At 36.9% G+C, this 22,599-nt stretch overlaps 1 protein-coding gene across 3 annotated transcripts in view; it reads right to left on the minus strand.

Annotated features, from left to right (window-relative positions):
- The window catches only part of COBL (cordon-bleu WH2 repeat protein), a 157,568-nt gene that overhangs the window by 67,937 nt on the left and 67,032 nt on the right, over window positions 1-22,599 (minus strand). For all 3 annotated transcript variants that reach the window (XM_071454868.1, XM_071454859.1, XM_071454874.1), the window contains exon 9: window positions 4,735-4,929. In XM_071454868.1, the coding sequence (XP_071310969.1) occupies window positions 4,735-4,929 (195 nt within the window). The remainder of the gene's footprint in view (window positions 1-4,734; window positions 4,930-22,599) is intronic.

Consider the following 22,599-nt stretch of genomic DNA (forward strand, 5'->3'; position numbering starts at 1 on the left):
TGTGGCATTAAGATTATACAGAAGCAAGGTGGATGAGTGGTTATCACTTTGTGCAAAAATGCATGAAAGATGACTGTGCAAAAAAACCCTGCCGTGCTGGGGGGAACATTACTGGAAGTAATTCTTGCTTTGCTCAGATTTTTGTATTAACAACCTCAATTTAAATTCCTTTGGTGACAGAAGGTGGCACATTGGAAAATAATATGATATTAAAATCACAGTGGCCAGATACTGAGTTGCTGAGCAACCAGACGTAGCTTCTGACATCTTAAAAGTTCAGAAAACATCAAGCTCCAGAATCAGCTTCCTAATTATGGACAGCTGAACTAACCATTTCTAAAAATCTTGGCCACCGTTTAAAAATACATCTTAATTCTAAGGAAGATTATGAGTCACAGTTCCAAGAAGCTTCCAAGTCCATACCTGTAGCATACACACATACAAAAGGGGAATTAAAGAACTGAAAATTCAGGGACTGATTCTAAAAATTTGCATGAGTCTACAGTTTAATAACACTGAAAAAATTTAGTATGTTAATTATGATCCCAATATTAAATTATTCATACATTTCCTTTACTGCCTCTCCTCTATTTTTACTGATTGAAGATTATTCTGTGATTCTTGCTGGCAGAATTAATTCCAGGTATGTTCTCACTATATGCTGTGCTCATCTGCAGTGTCATTTCAAGTGTTTCAGGGGTGCCTGTAGATAGGTAAAAATTCAATGGCTTCCAGAAAGGACATTTCACTGGAGTATTTTTCCTCCTTGCTAATATGCTCGACCACATAGGGAGGACCTAAGTTTTCAATCCCTGGTGTATTCTATTTATATTGGTTTAAATATTAAAGGACAGTAAATAATCTGTAACATGAATTCTGCTGTGAGAAAAGCAACCCTACCAAAAGCACGAAAATGCTGCTAAATGGATAGGATGCCTAAGCCAGAGTCCTGCCACCTCTGCAACACTCCTGTCCATGACTGCCAGCAGAATCATCACTCTTTCAAGTGCAATATGCACTGGCAGCATACTTTGCAGGAGGCTGCTATGTCCAGCATAGAGGGAGACAGAGATGAGCACCCTATTTGGTGATCAGTGTAAGAGATCATCAATGAAGATGGCAGAAACATAGCAATTACTGAAAATATCTTCTACATAAGCAAGACATTTGGCAAATTTTTGTCTTGGGTATCTTATTTTCTCCAGGAAAGATATGAAAATCTCATTTACATTTTTTCCACATTATAATAATTATCTTAAAGCCAAACTTTTCATTTAGGCATAGAATTGGTTTATTTTAACTATGGACAATGGGAAAGAAAACTGCCAGAAATTATGAGAGTGGCTGTGGCTCTCTTTTATCTCTCTTGCCTTTTTGTTCAAGTGAGTAAGACTCTTCAATGAGTCAGTTATAATTGGTGAGAAAATATCAGCCTTGATCAAACACTGGGTGCAAGCATTCTGCTCTAAAATATGGTCTTGACCAATAATTCAGAGTCAACAACCATCCTCAGCAATCCAACATTGAGATCTAAATGGAGAAGAGAGGAATGTAAAAAGCAGGGCAAAAAACCCACAGTATACTATACATTAGTTTGTCAATAGCTACATACAGAAAACAACACAAATAAATAAATAAATCTGAAATAAATATATCTGAAAAATTTGTTGATTTTTAATACAACCTTCTAAAAGTGCAGCTTAAGAAAGGAGAGGACCTCCTTGCTTCATAAGCATCAAACCTCCTGGATTTTGTCCAGGAATTGTTATATACCCTAGCATTTTGAAGATTATTTTTTTCAAGTGACTTCTCATTATTCTAAATAGCATCATTTGGAAGATGTTTAAGAAAAACAGGGGTGAAGTCTCCAGGGAAGAAATCTGTAGACTCCTTTCTTTGACCCTGCAAACTCATTTGCAAACTACCTAGTGCATGTTCAGCACACTCTGAACAGACATTAATATTTTCTAGGGTAGATTTAAAATGGTTACAGAGGGAACACTACCTTTAAATAGATATGGAAAACTAATGTTGTTTCACTAAAAAGTAAATAAATTTACTGCAGGGGCCTTATCCACAAGGAGATAAATTACCCTAAGCCCTACAGGAACAAAAGCTGTAAAACAGTAAAATTATATTGCAATAAGTCCCCTATGCAGAAAAATGAGTGCAGAAAATCTAAATGTACATCATAAACTAAAACACCCCAGTCTTCATACATATGGAAATTTTTGTTTGGGACCACTAGGCAGGGAGATGACATATATGTAACCCTAAAGAATCATTTATACCTGGAACATAACAATGGGTTAAAAATAACAGGCTTATTGGTTTGGAAAGTTAAAGGTGTTCATAACAGCTACAGTACTTTATTTCCTATACAATTTTATGGAACCAGACAGATAAAAAAGAAAAAACCTTCTGAAAGTTCAGAATATCACCTTTTCATTTTCTATTAGTGTTCTCGCTTCACTGGAAACAAACATGTTCCCCTTTTGCAGGATCTTCCTGTTAGTAACAGTTGCACATAAATAAAGTTTTCTAAACAAACATCTTATCTTTTTATGGAAGGAAGTCCATTAATAAGGAATTGACGTCCTTCCTTGAAAAAAAAGATCATTGCTAATTCTTTCCCATAAACTAAAGAAATAAACTTACACCCTGAGATTTTTTACTCTATTTTCACAGCAAACTGGCTTGTCTGCACGTAGATAAAATGGAACTATTTAGGTTTTCTTATAAACAATATCTCCGTTGCTACTTTGCCCCATAATACTGAATAATGAATTTCTTCCCTCAGTTTTTGATTGCTTTATGGAACTTGTGCCTTATTTCCATTCTACTCCATTCCTGTTAAAAGTATATGGCAGCCTTTGAGAACTTTCATCCTGGGAGCTTCAGAAACACACCATAACTTTCTAACATTTTGACCTAGGCCATTATTTCCAGAAAGATATCCTTTACTTAACAAATGCAGCCAAATACACTCTAGCACCTTTACTGTGGTCTTCACTGACTTTGTCAGCTACAAAGGACATTTCTTTTGCCCAAAATGAACTCTGATATGGAAAATCCTCTGACACAACCTTCATCTTCTTCCCTTCTTCACCATAACTTTTCCTTCAGACTAAGAGAATTTGAAGTTTATACTGTACTGTATACTACTTGCAAAATATAAACCACAGACTTTTCTACCCATGGCTTCAGAAAACCAGCATTTTAACCTATTTAACCTAATGCTGAAAATAGAAATGTTAGTATGTTTAAGGAGAGTTTAGATTTACAGTGTAATTGTACATCCCAATTTAGAATCTCAATGCCATACTGCAAGGAGATCAGCCAAAGAGAATGGCAGAATAATGCAGTCTGCGATTATCCTGCGAGTATAAACTCAGGAGTCAGAATGCCACAGTATTTTTGCATGAAAAAATGTATTTACCTTAAACACATTAACTCTGGGGGATGCAAGAAACCTCATAAAATATTTACATAGGAATTTCAAAAGGAAATTTTAAGAAAAAAATTGCACAAGTGTTGCTAGAAAAATGCTGTTATTTCTCTTCAGTTGTATCGATAAATAAGTGCTATTTCAAGGCATCTATCCCAATTTTGAAAGATGAAACACTACTATCTTCTAGCAATCACACTTAGATAACCTAAGAATGGGAAAATAAAAAACCACAATCCTTTACCAAGAGTGTGCATCAACTTTTCTTACAGAATGCTTCACCTGAGAAGGTGTTTAACATATGTCTTAATGTAGATAAATAAGAGAGTGACAGGGAGTGAGACTGAGCACCAGACTCCTCTCCTCTTCCTGGGTAGTGAATTCAAAGATTCCTTTCTGACTCCATTTTGTACTAGAACAGTTTGCTTTCCGAAGATCAGTCTGCTGTAGAGGTGACAAGTCCTGAGCAGGTAAGAGCCAGTCCACATTACACAGCTTTGGTGATATTGGTTCCTTGCACTCTTTGGCCTCCCTATATAACTTTACATGCTGATTTCTACAGTTTATATTTAGACCTACAATACTATTGCTGGTGGAACCAGAAGACTTGTGCAGGTTTAGTAACACACACCTGAGTGTCACTATAAAAGCAAGAGCAATTTCTTCTTCCGTTAGCTCTATTCTTTTCAAAGACTTAGGTTCTCAGAAAGGTTTTCCCCCATTTCTGTTTAATTCTCAATAATGTACTGCGGAACAATGACCTTTTATAAAAACAAAACCAGAGCACTGCTTTAAAAGGTCACATAGTAACTCAGAAAACAGAGTAGATATTCTGGTATCCCATGGCAGAACTGGAAACAGGGATATAGGTGATAGCTTGAAAAGTATCCAGACAAAACAGTATGCTGAAGGTTTTTGTCACTTGTTAGAACTTTCACCTGTTCTCCAGGACTGCCCTGGACTCAGTAAGGACACCTTATAAAATTTACAGCTTTTCTGCCTTACTTTTTCTTTACCCTCCTTCTCTTAGCATATTGCTTCATAAACCTTTTCTGATTTAGAATTGTTCTTGACAGGGCAGAAAGCTCGGGGCAGTCTCAAGAGAGCTCAGTAAATGTGTACAAAACACTAAGACCTTTGGTAATTTTATCTTGTAAGATGGGAGTTTTGGTCAGCTGTAGCTAACAGCTGACCAAAATACCTGTGAATGGCTTTAGGACTGCTGAATGGATGGATGGTACCCAGCACAGCAAAGAAAGGAGCCCATCCAGCAGTGTCACTGTTACCTGTGCTGCTGTCCTCTCTTGTCCCTTCACCTCCACGTTCGGCAATACCGGCGTCGCAACTGGTGGAGGAGGTGCTCTGCGCTTTTTCACTTCTGGGTTTGCTGTCATTCCAGAGATGTTACCAAGGGACAGTGATGAACCCAGGCTACTGGAACGAGAATTCACCGAAGGGGAATTTGGTGCTGTGGAAAAACCCTGTAAATGGATTAACATCTTGGATTAAACTCACTCTTTAAAAACAAAGGGAAAGAAAGAAGAAAAACAAGACACATCTGGTTACCGTTTAAACAATGATATGAATAATCATGTATGCTCCTCTGCCAAACCTGCTGAATTGCAAACGCTAACTTTTGGAAACTTCCAAAGGTCGACTGGAACAAAGCTTACAGGCAGTATTAATAAGACAGGAGGCATGATAAGCACCTACTGTGGTTTAACAGTAGTATTGATGGGAACACTGCTGCTGCTTGCTATTTAAAATTTAAAGTTCACATCAAGACTCGTAATTACAGTTATCCAAATGCATTTGCAGTTGCATTTAAATTACAAGTGTTACACATTTCTGGAAGCAAGATTTACTCTTAAATGAGAACACTGTATTAATAAAAGGCTGTCAGTGTCTCAGGCTTGTCTATTTTGTTATCAATCTCCCTGATACACCTGAGTCTTCTCGGCAGATTTACATAAGAGAAATTCTGCTGCCATTAAACTATTTCCAATTTATATGCACAATCACGCATAATCACTTAAAACTTACTGAAAACAACCATTTAACTTGGTGAAAAGAAGTCCTACTGACAGACACCACTCTGGATTCTAACAGGCCCAGATGAGAGGAGAAACAGAAAATTCAGAATTTCCTTACTGTTAAAAATTACTTTAGTTCTCATTGAAAACTTAACAAAATCATTGGAAAAAGTTTAATGCATTTCAGAATCTTAATACATTTTTATATTAATATGCAAACAGAAACATATGCAGTCACATCGTAGCAAATCTACAAATACAAAAGGTTAGAACTAGGATTCCTTGAAAATGTGCATTTTAACTATTTTAACTTTAGTCTTTACTCTTAAATTCGATACCTATTTTTTACTCTGCTAATAAAAATCTTGCAAAAAGATTTTTTTTTCCCCTCAAAATCTGAGTCACCTTTTCCTTTTTTTAATTAAGAGAACCTTCTATATTAAACTGAAGATTTTACTTTTTAATTAAGTTATTTGACTGTAAGTTCTTCCCAGAAATATCTTCTGTGGAATCACCACTGATACCACCTCACCATGACCTGGAGCTGAATAGCTCTTCTGGAAACATAGGCTGATGAGCATGGTTGATAATGCTGTTCTTATCACAACAAAACATGCTACCACAATTTCAAAACTCTCCAATCAAGGACATATAGCTCTCTGGTGGAATTTTGTCCAAAACCACAGAATACATACTGGCAGGGAACTTAAAGGCCACCCCAAATGCCATTACTTTCAAAAAAAGAAAGATAATTTCTTTCCACAAGTGCCAAGTGCAAGCTTTGGTAAGAAATGGAAAACACAGGGCAGCAAGATGAAAAACACAATTCATTTAGTTTTAGGACCATTGAGGAAGCACTGATAAAGCATAAAGAGCTAAAAAAAAAAGAGCAGTGCAAAAATATGTATAATACAGGCTCCTTCCTGGGAAAGTTCCATGCTCCATAGATTGCTGTGAAAGCAACTGAGATGCAAACAGATTTGTGCCTTGTCCTGCATTTACTGTGTGTGTGATGTGAATTACTGACCTAGATGCTTTTGTTAACTTTTATGTTGCACACTGCACAGCACACTTCATCTTGGAATAATGTATTTAGCACAAGTGGAGTATGATACCAGTCTTCTCTGACTGAAAGCAGTGTTTGCTGCATCTTTTTCATCACTAATTTCTCTGAATTGAGTGGCCTCAATAGTATCTTTACCCTTCTAGGAAAGGAAGAAAAAAAAGGTTGAAGTAGAAGGTATTGTTTAAAAGATTAGGTATAAAATTATAGAGAACTAGTCTTGTCTTGGCCCTGTACCTTGCGCAGTGGAAAAAATAATGATCACATCTGTAAGCTAAAAGTTTTAAGTCATTATCAGGGCATACTGTACAAGGTCCTATCAAATAAAGTTTATTTACTCCTACAGAAACAATGGGTTCATGGAGGGAAATAGAGTCTCCTCTTTTCACACATTTACAAAACAACTGAACAAAACAATTTCAAAGTGGGTTCTGCAGGTATGCTTTGACTCTATTAATCCTTTAACCTTCTAGATAAAAGGGTGGAGAAATCTTAGACAACGATGTGTGAAAATAATAAAAAAACCCAAGACTTCCCTCTTAGCACTAAAAATACAGAGTGCTAGTAAGACGATAGGCTGTAACCAGTTTAAAATGAATATTCAATCTTATTTCAAGATCTTGCGGCAGAAGAGCTATCAAAATCCTTTTCCAAGTTACAGGTCATTGGGAAGGAACACAGTGATGAACAACTAAACAGGTTAAAGCTGCTTTGTCCTGTTTTTAAGCTTGGATTTCCTAACAGAAGATACAAGGGGGAAAAAAAGGTAATACTTCCATGAAGCTATAAGTACTTTTTAATAAAAAGACTTGAATGATAGAAAAAAACCCCAACCTTGCAAGTTTATCTATTTTTTCTTTTCCAAGTCCAACCTTTATATCAAGCCTATTATTCCATCACTGAGCATTTCAAGAATGCTCATGTAAATAGCCTTGCCCTAAAACAAAAACTTGCCACAGCTTCCAGAGGAACGGAATGAGGACAGTTTTGAACTAGTTTGGAAAGCCCTCTCATGCAGCAACAAGAGCTTTGCCTAACTGGAGTCAGACCTTCAAATTCTCCCATGTGTGTAGTCATTTTCATTAGCTTTAAGAGAAAAAACAAAACCCCGGACACAAAACACTGACACAAGCGATTATGGTATGACTTGTCCTTTGTTGTAAAACTAATACCAATAGACAACACCTAACCCAGCTTTTATATTTTACCTTGGGTTACATGCAATGTAGTTCCTTTCCAAATCACAGGATTTTAGAGGTTTGTTTTTCAGGCAGTTTAGCAAGGCAAAGGCAACTATTAAGAGCATACAACATTAATCAAGCAAAATTGCAGGGACATGATATCTACATGCCAAATACTCTAACCATCTCTCATTTCTTGTTTTTCTAATTTGTTATCAAAGAAAAAATTGAATTTCTGAAATGACAGCAGTGTAAGTGAGGAAAGCCAAGCTCAGGAATTGAAGCCAATGTTGCTGGCTAAAAAAAGTCAGCCCCATTTCATTTGACAAACAGGTTAGCACGAATACTCTGCTTAGATTCCAAATTAGATTCCAAATCAGTTCACAGAATCCATGTGCTTCACAAGGGGGAAAAAAAAAGAAAAAAGGAAAAAAGAAAAAATAAATTAATAAGAGAAAAGTCATTGAAACCAATTATATAAAGAGCTTTCAAAACTGTCTCAACTTGCAAAATCACAGTCCAAGCCACTAGTGTCGGAGCACTTTGCTACCAGTTCAAACAGCAATTAATTAATGTGAACTAGAAAGAAAAAGAAGCAGTTTGATTTGGGGTTGTTTTTTCCCCCTGAATTAAAGCAAACCCAATACAAAACCGGACAGACCAGCATAGGTCAGCAGTCAGGTTAGACACTAGCTGAGCATAGGTTTGGAATATGTACTGAAGCACAATCATGGATTAGAGCCCATTTCAATTCCATGAAGATATCAGAAGGAGGCAAGAAACAACTGCCGTACCAACCTATGGTGCCATCACGTGTCATCACCATTTCATGTTAAACTTGCTAGCTAGGTTTTTCCCCCTCTTATTAAACTTCTGAAACCCAAGGAACATCCTGTTCTTTCCTAATGTACCAGGTGTTTTCTTTGGGGTTCAGCAATTGAATGTTAAGATTTTTTTCCTACTAGTTCTTCTATTTGAAATTTAGCTATCAAAGACATTTTTGCAGGGTAAATAAGGACTGCTAAAAACACAGAATTATGAAGGCTAAGAGTACTCTGGTGAGGTACGCATACCACTCTCGTTTTCAGAAGACACCAAGCAGTCAGCTTTCTACAAGACTCCTAAAGTCCCATATCTGCTGAACTCAACACAAGATATATTAAGAGCCTAAAGCTGAGGCCAGTCTCTGTTCCAAGGTCATCAACCCAGAATGCAATTGTAAACTATCTTTTTCAAATTACCTCCTTTTCAAGATAAACAGAAGTTCTGGTATCTTATGGATACTTGGAAAATTTTGAAGTCATATATAAATAAAGGTAAGTGTAATCTATTAAAAATATAGCTGTACTGCTGTGAGAATTCAGCTTTACAAAAGCAGATGTGTATAAAAATGGAAATCAGCTTATGATTGTTTTTAAAGTATGCTCCTTATATATAACTTTCTTACCTCAAGCCCTGTTATTAGCATTTCCTTGACTTTCTGATGACACTAAGTGGCATTTAAAGGTCAGCAAGGAAGAGGCTGCAGATTGCCTGTGAGAGTGATTTGACTTCCTGTTCCCTGTCCACACCGGTCAATAAAAATTTTTCAAAATGTCAAGTTCTTTTCTTGCAAGGTTGCTACAGACAAGCCTTTCTTCCGCAGCTCTTTGCCAAAACTCACATATTTGAGCTCCCAGTGTTGTTGTGCAACTTCCTTCTCAGAAGTTTTTAAATCAGAAGTAATCAATTGAGCTGTTTTAATGCACTCAAAGTACCAGCTGTATTAGCAAAAAGTAAGGGTTTTATTTTTTCCAAAATAGAGACAAAAAATAAAAGTATCATAAAGAATATAGGTTTTTTTGCAAGTATATATGGGTAAATATGAAACGTAAGATTTACAGCAGGCAAACAAATTCATCTATTCAGTGACAGCAAGAATATTTATGCCTGCTAGATAGTTAAACTCCATTAATGCAAACCTTTATTGATTAGCTGAATGATACCACAACTGATTACAACTGGCCATATAAAGTGCCAGACAGACCTACCGCAGAAAGTGAACTAGAAGCTGCTTTCCATTACACGACACTGATATTACACTAAATTTGCACTAAAATTGACAACAGAAACAGAATTAACAATTAACAGAAACTGAATTAATCCAAGATCCTGCTTCAAAGCTAAAGCATTATACTAGTCATGACATTGCTGGGAGACACAGTTTAAAAAACCCAACAAAACAAAACAAAAAAAAAATATGACTACTCAGGTTTTCCTTTCTCACCAGCCACACTGAATATAGTTTGTTTTTTTGTACTCCCTGAAGCACTTGTGCTAACAGTCTGCAGTCAGAAGGAAAAAAAAGTTAATCTTTTCCTGTTCTGAACTGAAAAAAAAACCCAAAACCATTTTTATGCAATTTACTTTAGGCAGCTTTATTATCTTGCTGCATTTTGCTATTGGTAGGAAATTATCTGGTCACACACTACAATAATAAAAGAGAAGCAACTATTTCATCCCACAACAGTTTTTTTACACATGCTGCACTGTGTTGATTTTATATGCCTGGCAATCAAGTTCTTACTGTAAAAGTTTTGAGTTCTACTTTGAAGTCTGTACAACTAGTGCTACCTTACACTTGTATGAGTCTATCAGAGCATCTAGATAGCAGTTCCAGATCTTGTGGTCAGGGCCCATTTGGTAGACACCAGAACTTACACAACCAGAACCAGAGATGCCTGAGAACATTCTGTCTCCTGTGCCCCTGCCAGCTCTCCCCTCAGTGTGGCTGACCACATTCCTCTAGTTTTAATACAGAGTTTTTAGATCAGAAATCCTAGCAGTGCCAGGTGCAAGGCAGCCACCTCCCATACAAAATCATCCATTTTGTCTCTCAGTGCTAAAGTGACCAATCTACCTATATGTCACTGTGGAGGTTACTACAATTCTCCTATGACCCAGGTCCACACCATCTGCAATTATGCTGTTTTTCTTCTTGCCTTGACCATTATTATTTTCCTTGTACCATAACCATAACTTCCCTTCCTAGAAGCTTATCTGATTACTTCTTGTCTTCACCTAGGTTAGCTCATGTGATGGAATGTGTCTCCACAACTAAGAGTACAACTTTCATTTCCAGCTCCCACTGATTTATGTTCACTTTGACACTCCTGTGGTGTCCAACTTCTTATCCAGTAGAAAAGCTGAAAAAACAAACACCCAAGGAAAGGAACTAGAAAAATGGAAGCCTCTGGGAAAAAAGTTTTCAAAACACAACAAGGGACTTAGATTCACTGTGAATTTCTCAGTAGGGAACAAGTATGGGTATTAACTCTGGCCCCTTCCACTACACTGAGGACAACAATGGTGCACAACCAGAGAGAATTTCCAAGAACCTTCTTTAGTTTTTTTTATACTTCTTGTGCCTTGTATATATAAAAGAAGTGAAGCAATATTCAAAACTCGGTTTCCATTTGAAAATCACATGGATACCGAATGAATATGGCAAAACCCGCAGGTAAGCTGATTGGTTTTTTTTAATGAGCTGTCAAATACTATACTTTGAAGTTGAGGAATATAAACATTTTACTCAAATCATTAGGAGATCAGAAAACATGGATTAGGAATACATGAATTCCAGCTAAATGTAAACATGTCTGTAAACTCTTGCAAATATAAAGAAGCAGATGCAGTATCACCCACTACTATCACCTCCCTCAGTATTCTGCCAGTTTGAGATCACAAATTTAATCTGAGTACTCTAAAACTAAAGTATGTACCATGGCACATATAAAGCAGTGGAATACAAGTCTAGGAATTCAAAATCTGTATTAATCAAGCAACTCAGAGGTTGTCAAGTCAGTTATATTTTTTCAAGATTTTATGACAGATCAGTGCTTCAAGAATTCCTCAATACTTTGAGAATCAAAGCTTTTAAATCACTTCTGTGATTTAAAATTCAATGTATTTTCTCCAAATAAATTGTCCTGTTTCACTTTTCAGGTTTTCTCAAGTCAGAATACCCTTCATGCTTAATAAAACCTATGTCTATTACTGCTACCCAAATTCATTCATGTCAATATGAAGAAGTCAACCAGTATCAAGAGAAATGGACACAATATTTTTTTCCACTGCAGCAATAGATGCAAAAAAGGGAAGACAAGCTAACTTGATTTACATTTTTGCCTTTGTATCATCTCTTCTGTAAGTGACAGTGTGTTTCAAACAAATTCATTTTTAAAAAAAAAGTAGCATCCTAACAATTAGCAAAAAATAATCTTTCCTTGACAGAAGAGGGTAGCCACATCTCCACAATTCCGAAGGTGGGAGCAGGCAGAATGCTGCCTGGTACTAGTGGGAAGATCCAATTGTATAAATGGATGTTTGGAAGGCACACACACATAAATCCTTTGTGTCCTCTCCTATTGGTCTGGACACTGAACTCATTGCTGTAACCACCAAGCTCAAATCCTGTGCACCTTGTGAATCACAGCTCAGGAACTTGTTAGAAAGACGAGAAACATAATTTCTTTGATTCAGAGCTGTTACCATTGACAAGTCACTCTCAACTCTATGTAGTGAATACACACTTGCTATAAATATTTGTAATGTATAATTAATTTAATTTCTATTACTGTGTGTTCTGTGAAGGAACAAAAAATTATTTTGCTAAAATCTGAAGATATTTAGACACAAATGAAAGAAACTTAGACTGCTAAACAATCTTTTCTGAACAAATGTGATCAGCAAGGCAAGGAACAGTATGTCCAAAACAGCAAACCTCAGCTGAACAACACACAAACTGACATGTTTTACACTTAATATTCCACTACTCTCCAGATTCTGAATTTACAAAAATGCAGCTAAAGATGATGAGACACTAAACTATTAAGAGATACTTCAACATTGGTATAAATCCAATGACATCCATGAAACAGGCTTCAGCACGTGTGTCCAGTCCCTTAAAATGTCATTCTATAGGGCCATACATGTTCAGAGAAAACATGAACATATATGCACAAGCTTCCAAAACATGCCGACCTCCTTTATGCCCTTATGGTGCTCTGCAGCTGAGACCATCAGGCTGAGTGACAGCACACAAAGCATCTGGGTTTTTTTTTAACTTTCTAGATGCCAGATGTATTTAAAAAAAAACCCCTAAAACGGAAATACTTTTGCTTTTGTTTTGTGAATGTAAACCCTAGTGAGGAAAAGCCATCATTAACATGGCACGGAAAACATCTTGGGATCAAATGTTCCTTTGCTCCTTGGCAATTTAAAGGAAACATTGCTACCCATCACTCAGGTAGGAGGTAGGGAGTGCAGGCAGCAGGCACAATCTGAAGTGAATTCCAAAATCAAGCTGAACTGCAGGGGACAGTCTGATTCATCTTGACTTTCAGAAGTGTGTGGACAACTTTGTGTCTCATTTGATGGAATGCTCTCTTTTTTCTTTTCCCTCTTTCCTTTAATATAATTTTGGGAAAGTACCAGAATCAATTGACATCTAAAATGCACCCTCTTGGGGCTGATTTACATCTTTCTGGCTAGACTGGTAAAAACTTATTTTCCAGAAGTCCAACACTTTTTGTAACAATGGACTCTCAAAATATGTCAGCCTATAAAAAAATCATCGTATTTTGAAAATAGATTTTTCATAACTGCCAAAAATACCAGTATGTAAAGCCACTATGGGAAGAAATAATAATTTCAAATGAGTCCCAGAAAGGAATATCCAATAAAAGATAGAGAGTCCGTAAATTCAGCTACTCTTTTCTTTCAATAGCTTTTATTTTTTTTGATAGCTATGTGCTTGTAATGAGAGATGTGCAGGGAAATATAAAAGAATTGGTGAATAAGAAAAGGAAATAAGAAAAAATGTGGAAAACATTACAAGTCTCTTTTTGGCTATTTGTCCAAGTGGAATAAAAGCAGATGTGAAAGAAGTAGAAAAGAATACATGAAGTGAGGATGGGAATTAAAACAGTAATTGTGACAAAAAATGAAATGAAAATGTTCATGAGATTTGACAAGAAACTAAGTCCTTGAGGAAATCCAGACATGAAAGTCTGGAAAAGGAGAGGAACACTGCAAAAAGCAGAAGAGTTCAGTGAATGTGATAATAAAAGTACTGCCTTACATCCTGGGGAAGGAACAATGAACTAAGGAGGCTGTGTAGGACAGAAATCATGTTTTGTAAGAAAACTCCATGACTGTCCATGTACTGGCCCAGAAAGATGGTGATGTTCACGTTCGCTTGTCACGAAGGCAGTGGGAGAAAAGTCAAACAAAACTCAGACCAGAACAGATTTAGCACTGAAGGAGAAGGGGATTGATATAGAGAGATTTGTGAATGTGCGCTAAATATTTCTGTGGTAGGGATTTGATACATAGTAAAACATGGAAACACAGCAGAATGGAAGAAAATAACGAAAGAAACATTTTGAAACCTACTAACAAAAGTCCAAAAGCCAATGAGAGACACAAATAGAAAAACACATTTTAAAGAAACATGAAGAAAGAACTACAGAGGAAAATCCGCATGGACTCCAAAATTCAGTTCAATCCCAGTACAGAAAGAAGGTAGGAAAATATTAAGCTGGAAGCAAAACAAGCAAGAACATCAGAAAAGAGGCTATTTAAACTTTGCCTTGGAAGGGCATTAGCAGATAGAGTGAGAGCACTTTTGGAAGACTGAGGATGGAAAAATCCACATTTTTGCAAGCTTGAAAAAGTTGGTTTCTCCTTTCACTTATACTTTTGCACTACATGAAAATAGATTAGCTGAATCCAATAGTGTTGAACAACCAAGCCAAAAATCAAAATCTGTCTTTACTAATGGTCTGGCAACACACTTCAGGAAACAGGGAGTTCAAAAGGTCGAAGACTGACAACAGAAAAAACCCCCATTTTTCCACTGGTGTTAAGCATTCATCAATCATAAATAACAGAAAAGTGAATCAAAAGTCTTGAGCAAAATTAATTCATCATTGCAATATGAATTGATTTTCTCTAGAATTACTAATTCTTTTAAATCAATCAGCCAATGTTTTTAGTTCATGGAAGAGAGGAGTTGCTAAATCTGCAATATATGTCCTCCTGAATTCAAAATACTTAAAAACTATTGCAGAAGAAGTTCTTCTCTGCAAATTCTTTTAACATATAGAAAGTATTAAACCACTAGACTTGATAATCTTCAATATATTTTCATTGTAGATATGCCAATTTATGCTGGAGGAGAAAATGGAAACTTTACATAAAACATAATATTTAAAAATATCTGCTTTAATGTCTGCATAGTCAATTTTAATGGTAGCCAGAATTATGAATGGAATAGTTCCTGGCATGAGGTTTCTGGGTGTGGATTTCTTTGGTTTTGGAGAAATAATTTCTGTGTTTTACTGAAAGTATGTTTATTCCATTCGAATTAGAAAGTGTTTTCTCCACATTTTAATGAAAGTGTTGTCGGAAGAAAGAAACATGAATGATCAATCCTCAAAACTTTCAGTGTCTGCTGAAATTCTGACAACATATGACTATTGGCCTCTGAAAAATCTCTACTTATTATAGCTGTGGATGAGTGAAGAAAATCTACTGAGATTCAAAGGCAAATTTTCATCACAATCTGCAGAACTTCTCTGAAGTCAAAGCTCTGATCTATTCAAGCTCAGGGATCTGGCTTCCAGCTCCAGTCCTTATAATCCAACTCTGACACAAATGCTTTACTAACTTAGAATGCATTCCTGCAACAACTTTTCCCTTTGAAGCATGTGGTGACTGTAGCTGGTTAGCTAGAGGGAGACAATCATCCAAATGTCAAAGCAAATTTTCAAAAAGGAAACTTTACACTTGTAATGATAAAACACTGCCAAAGATATTACTGAAAAGCAATATAACCTCTGAAGACTTTAAAACCTAAATTAGAAGAACAAATAAGCTTTTGAACTCTAAAATTAGTGCAAATCTTAAAGCAAATCCTAATTACAGAGTCACTAAGAAGATTCTAGCAACAATGAATCAGAAGTCTGCAGCCAGGAACTTTATAGTTTCAATAAGCTCTTTCAGAAGTCTGGATGTGCAGGTGTGCATGTACATAATCTTGGTGCACACATACATGGATCTACATGCAAACACAGGGATGTATGCACACACAGCTTATCACTTTGGTTAGCTCTTCCTGATATCTGCATGCGTGTTTGCGCCTCAATGCACGTACCTTCTACACACTGAGTACAACATGCTGATCCTGAAGCCCAAAGGGCTGGCCTAAGCAAGCTCCCTAGCTCTCTGCATCTTTCATGCTTTTCAGGAGTTTCATGACAACTTCTGACTGCAAACTACAGCACTGGAGCAGACCAATCCTTTAACAAGATATGACAGCTTTCTGCAGAAGACAAAATCAAAAGACAAACTCACATCATGCTTACAGCTTGATCATTAGGAACTGATGCCAACAAACCACTTTGAATAGTAACAGTTGAATATTTAGTCCCAGATCAGCATCAGTGGTCAGAAGTGAAGAGAAGGAGTCAGGAGGACATCATGCTAGAGTACAGGGGTGGGGAGAAGGTTTAAAGACAACACCCTTCTGGTGGACAATGGATAGAGCACATCCAGGTGTGGTACACAGCCACCTTCTGTTTCATAACACCTACAGATTGATACCTGCAGAAATTAAGTTTGTCTTATCAAAGGAGGTGATTGATTTGGATAGAAAAATACATATGCTTTTACTTTGAAGAAGTCAAGTGAATTAATTTCAGGATTTGAATCTTCCAGGACCGTGAAATTCAAATCCAAGCTTCCTCTCCATCTTGAAGGATGCTCCAAAGACTATCCTCTTCAGAGAAAAATCAGTACCCTGATCATGCCAGCAAAAATCATGCAAGTTCATTAATTGGGTTCAGAGGAACAGGCTAAGAATAAAGAAGATGACCCTCCCTTTGAATTTTTTTAAGTAATGCTTGAACACTATTTTAATACCCTTGGCCTTTAAGTCTTTTCCTACTGTGAGCATGTTTTGCTATTCTTTCAACTCTAACTTTGTCTAAACCACTCCATCTTCTAAATAAATGTGAAGTGATATTATAGGATAATATGGGATAATGCCACAAAGGGAATGGAAGTACAGATGTGCTGGAGACCAGGCTACTTCACCCTTTTCCCACTTTTTTGTACACATATATATAAATTCATAATTTTACCTTCCTTTGCAGTATACTGTAGCCTGCAAGGTTTCTCCAAGTCAAAAAAAAAAAAAGCAATATATCCTTAGGAAACCAGAGCTTGACTTGTTAATGTTTATTATTCCCAAGAAAGTAATTTTCCTACTGTGTATAGCCTTGTTTCTTTGTGAATTTAGTGTGAAGTACTAAAAAATCACATCTCTCCAATCTATTTATTTTCACAGACTGGTGTAGTCCAGTTCACTGGAGGGAACCCCCCACTGCTCAGTTTTGGCAGAAACTTTTCAAGCACAGTCCCAAATTTAACTGACACAGAAGTTAAAAACCTATGGAAATAGATACAACATATACTGACACTTGGACTTCAGCTGGCACAACTACAGCCTAAATAGGGCAACCAGTGCTGGGAATTCTGCTCACTTGTGGGTATGCACTGCTTCAGATAACAAAGAAAAACCTGCTTTTGCAACAAATTATTGGTTGGTGAAAGCCACTCCCTTCCTTTGCCACTGTTTGCAATTCATCTTCTACAAGACTTAACATGTTTACTTTGGGGTTTTCTCCTTCCCCAGTGAGAAAACGCTCTATAAATTAAGCAACTTCAAGGGGTTTATCTGTGCTGGCTGTCCATCAAAAAGGAATGAAGGTCTTACATTTTAGAGATTACAGTGAAAGTGTCAGAAGACTTTTGAGAACCTGAAGTAGGACAAGAAGGAACGATTCTAAAATGGACTAGTGTAGATAATGGCTAGCAACTCATAAAGGACCTAGTCCAAAGCCAGTTAAAACCAGCAGGAATTTTTCTATTGGCTCTAGTGAGTTCTGCATCGAGTCTCCAAAGGTCAATCTAACTGTATGATGCCAACAGAAAGTAATAGTCTAAATTATGATGCCACTATCATTTCTCCAGAAAATCTTTTTCTTCAGTATACTTTCAAGCTCAATGAAAATCATAACAATGTCAGGTAAGAAAGCATAGCTCTGATTTTTTAAACATAAAATTTGGCTCCAGATAGCCATACTTCAATCTCTTCTGTTAAAGAAATGAAGAAAGGACCTTCAACAAAACACATATGAACTGGATGCCAACAAATAGCAAGGAGTTTTTTTAAAAGCATGATCAAAACAGATTAAAAACCAAAATCCATAGAGAACCCAATGCATGATCATATACCCTACACTGATATATAATTAGTTCTCTAACTAATTAGCATGGGTTTAAAAAACCAAAACACATATTAAACAACATATGAACATGTCTAAGAAGCTAAAAGACCTCTACTTTCACCCTTAGCATGATTCTTTCTTTGATGTAATTTTCAGCCACAGGAAATTAAAAGTAGAACAATACATTAAGTTCACAATCAAAACAAAAAACTTTAAGAAGTCCCAAAGTATTGCCTTTCCATAGACAGAGGATAAAGTGTTTTTTTTTCTTCCTAACTCAAAGAAGTTGCATAGGATATATTTTCCCAGCTCCCTTTCCCCCGCTTTTGGGGTGAGGGGGGAAGAAGGTGTCAGAACTTTGGATAGACAAGTTACTTTTAATTAAATACTAGTTAATAACTTGGTCTGACTTGTACAACTGCCAGTATTTTTAGTTGATATTGTCTTTCTGACCTGTAGCCCTTAAACTAGAACAAGGACCTTGTTTAACATTTGTTAAATGTAGACAGCACCACTATCCACTACTATCCCCCTCCCACTGCTGGTGCACTAATCTCCCATGCCAGCTGCTCAAATGTTTACATCTGAAGGGCTTTCTCTGTTTGTGCAGAAACAGCCTCTGCACAATATCTCTCATCTGTACATTTGCCAGAATCAAGCAAGAAAAGCCTCCCTGCTGGAATTCTTGATTAATAAATAGTCTTAAATGTTTCTTCTTCCCTCCCCCCTTCTGTCAAATCCATTGCCATTAGGTTTTTACAAGGCAAACCTCCACAGTGCACTTTACTGGCCTGACTCTTGTCCTGTGCAAACAACTGTAAATCAGAACAAGCTCCATTTAGAGTCAATGAAATCACACCATCTCTGTACTGAAACTGGGAGAGACTCAAGTCAAGATGATACCTGATCATTTGCTGGCATGGAAAGAAGAAAATGTTGCCATCAGAGAAGGGGGATATGGGGAATTTCACACTAACAACACAAATCTACTGCCAATCTCTCCATCTCACTATGTCAGTGTACTTCAGAGACTACCTACACAATTTATAACCTACACACTAGTCACACCTGGCTCACAGCAGGTCACCAAGATTCTGAACCAGCAAAACAACACCTCAACAGATGCTTAGGATGCACTGAAAAAGTCAGTGGGGCGAATACCTACAGCTAATTTCCTATTTAAGACTTCTGTAGGGCTATGTCTTGCTACCTGCCTTGATCTTCTTTCTCTTCTGCCCTTCCAGCTGACCACCTACAAAATCAGAAATATTTTCCTTAGTTTGCCCAAGTTTTTAAATCTGCTTAAAAGTGCAAATGACATTGAAAAAATAATACAAGAAACTTGAACTACTTCATAATGTTGAAAAGCCTTTAAAAAAATTGATCACTATTTGCCACACTCTCTCTGCTTCAGTTCTCATCCCAATATGTTTCTTAGAATTCAAATGAAGTATTATATTCTTGAAACATAGTAAAAGTAATGGAATGGCTGAAATTATTTGTAGTCCTTTCTGCTAAGCTCCAAGGGGAGGAACAGTATTGCAACTGCATGTAAAAGACTTACAAAACCTAATTCAACAGCTGTCTATTAAAAAAGAGGAAGAAAAGAAGAAAGAATACAAAACGGGCTACAGGTGTTAGATGATCTCTTTTTGTAGTGATGAACAACTGCGAAGCACACACTGAGAAGCACATTCAGTGCTACACAGTCTTTGCTTCATACAGATAACTCTTTGACTTAAAGGAAGACCTGTAAGAGCCACTAAGTCTTATGTAGGTCTGACTTTGCATGAGAGAACTAAGCCATAAAGTTGACTTAGGAAAACTTCCCCATCAAAGTAAAATGCATTGTGTCCTGTCAGCAAGTGTTTTGCAAATCCTCCCTTACCTGCCATAAGAAGTTATTGAGACATATGGTTTCACACGCTACCAAGCAGCTCAGTTTTGCCAACTAACAATAATGCACAGAACAAATATGTGTGGAAATCATGAGATCATCTAATTAAAAGAAATGTTATTGTATGCCACTACTTTTAATGAAATCGAGTCTTCGCTGTCCACAGAAGAGGCTGGAAAGAAACCAAATCCTATTAGCGCTCATGCCTCAGAAATTATTTGCAAAAGAAAAGAAATTATACCTTAACTGGTGCTGAAAATTTTTGCTGTATCTAAAATCTACATATGCTAATAGGATATTTTAGACTAATATAATGAATCCACGGTTACATGGGATTCAGATTATGCCACTACAAAACAGGTTTTACTGCCTAAAAAAATTTCCATTGTATATTAGAAATATGGAATCAATGACAGACTATTAGCCATTTCTGATTTCATCTAGTAAAGGGCACTGGCATAAACACACACTAATCCTTTCACTACAGCAGTTACCACTGGAAAGCCTGACAAGAAATTCCAATTGTGAAAAGCCTGATCCTGGTATAAACTTTTGTTTAAAGATGGTATTTTCCAGACCACTGCATGCTTGCCACTAAGAACAATATGCTGAATGTGTTATGACCAAATGTGAATTACAAGGCTATTACAGACTATTAAGGGGTTCTGGTAATATTAATTACCAAGAAAGCAAAGCCTGAGTGGTTGAAATGTCACTAGAAAAATTTCAAGTGGAATTTTAAGTTTGTCTTTGGGTATTTTTTAATGTGCTTTTATTAATGCAAATTAAAAGCCATTGGTCTTATTAGCTGCTGCTTTATTCTACTTTTTTTTTTTTTTTCAGTGAGTTAACTTCAGAACTTTTCAGTGAAATCAGTAACAAAAGATGAATCAGACATAAAAGGATTTGGGTGGTTAAGGGTGTGTCACCAGGTCTTAATTAAACATCCCAGAGAGATATCTGAGCCAACTTACGCCAGACTGGCTGGGTACATCACCGTGCAGAGAATGATGCCATACAGCCCAGGTCTGGAATTGCCACACACAAGCCTAACTTAGTGTGCTCCTGTTAGATTATGCCTCCCTAAATCACAATGGTTTGTGCTTTCCCATCAAAAAGCCTGACACATATCCCTCTGATGTGCTTGCTTCCATTTTGGTGCCTGAATTCTGCTTCTGGGCATGTTGAGCATATAAACTGTGGAGAAACCATACTTCTAACCTCCTGCCTAAATTCCAACAGGATCCATAAAATGTACAAACCTCCTTCTTTGTCAGCCAAGGGGCCTGATCCAATAGATAAGTTTAAAGCACAACTAAGCAACTGGGCTTCACAAAAATGGAACTGCCTGAAAAGGCAGCTATGGTATTTACCTCTTGTCCTGTCTAAACCCCTGCCACAAGTTCAATGATTCAGTAAGAGTATGGTAAATCCAGGTCCTAAACCATTGTTTAGGTGAGAAATTACAAACTCTCCCCTCTTGTGAGGAGAGCAAAACTATTCTCTGTTGAAGGACATGAACATGAGTTTAGCTAAAAAGAGACTGAGATTAGGGCATTCATCTGGGCAGGAAGCCATTTGGCTCCTCCAGTTCTAGCTTTAGTGACTACTTACTTGCTGGATGTAACATCTGCTCAGCATAAAACACAGAAAAACATCGCTGGCACTGGAAGCCAGAGCTGCCACCGCGCTTAAGTTAGTTCATTACTGGTCTGAATAGTTAAGCTTGCTCTTGCTCTCTGAGTCACTGAATATTTGGGTATTTTTACAAAAGGATGCTTCCCACATCAAGAATACCTCACAGCTTTGTTCCAGGCAGTCTCCAGCCCAGTAAGTATTTTGGTTTTCTTTTTTGCAAAGGAGGAAATAATTCCCTGATGTTGATATCTTTAAAGGCAAAAAAGAGAACTTAGGTCACTCACATTTTGGATAACAGTGGTAGGTAGTAATGCTCTAGAGTAAAAGCTTTAAATACCTGAATCTAACAGCTGATTTGAGATTTGAATCTTGAGCAGAGGCAGGTAACAGACACAGATGGGCAGAGTTTAACAAGCAACTCCGCCTTTGAAGATTTTAGTGGATTCAAAACTTGGGAAATCTGACTCTCGGCTGCTGAGATTCAGAGTCCAGACATCCACACTGTCAGGTATTTAAAACAGGCACTGCCAGGCATAGTCATTGCCAATTCCTTTTGTAGATATAACACTACTCAAGTTCTTTTGATTTGACTTAATCCATTTCTCTTTGTTCATATCAGAATGTTTCTTGACAATATTTCCTTCAAAATCTCCAGCTAATACTACTGCAGGACCTGAAGATTATGACCTATCTTTTCAAAAGCAGCAACATGAATACCAAGAGTTGTGATGATTTAACTCTGAACCATGCATTTTGAAATAAACACACAGGTTCTGGTAACTACTGACTACCTACTAATATTTTATTTAAAAAATAAAAAACCTTCATGGTCACAAAAAGGAGCTTAAATCCAACTTCTACAAACTTAAGACTCAGAAGTCAAATGGAGGGAAGTCCACCCTTAATGATTTCTTTTCAAATCTCATTATCTTAAGCCACTTTTGTGTGGTGAGGACAAGAGCTGACAAGTGATTTTTGAATGCATGAAGTTGGCAAGTACAGCTA

The sequence above is a fragment of the Agelaius tricolor genome, unplaced genomic scaffold, assembly GCF_023055355.1.
Source record: "Agelaius tricolor isolate 1412-34295 unplaced genomic scaffold, bAgeTri1.0.p SCAF_2, whole genome shotgun sequence".
Taxonomy (NCBI): Eukaryota; Metazoa; Chordata; class Aves; order Passeriformes; family Icteridae; genus Agelaius; species Agelaius tricolor.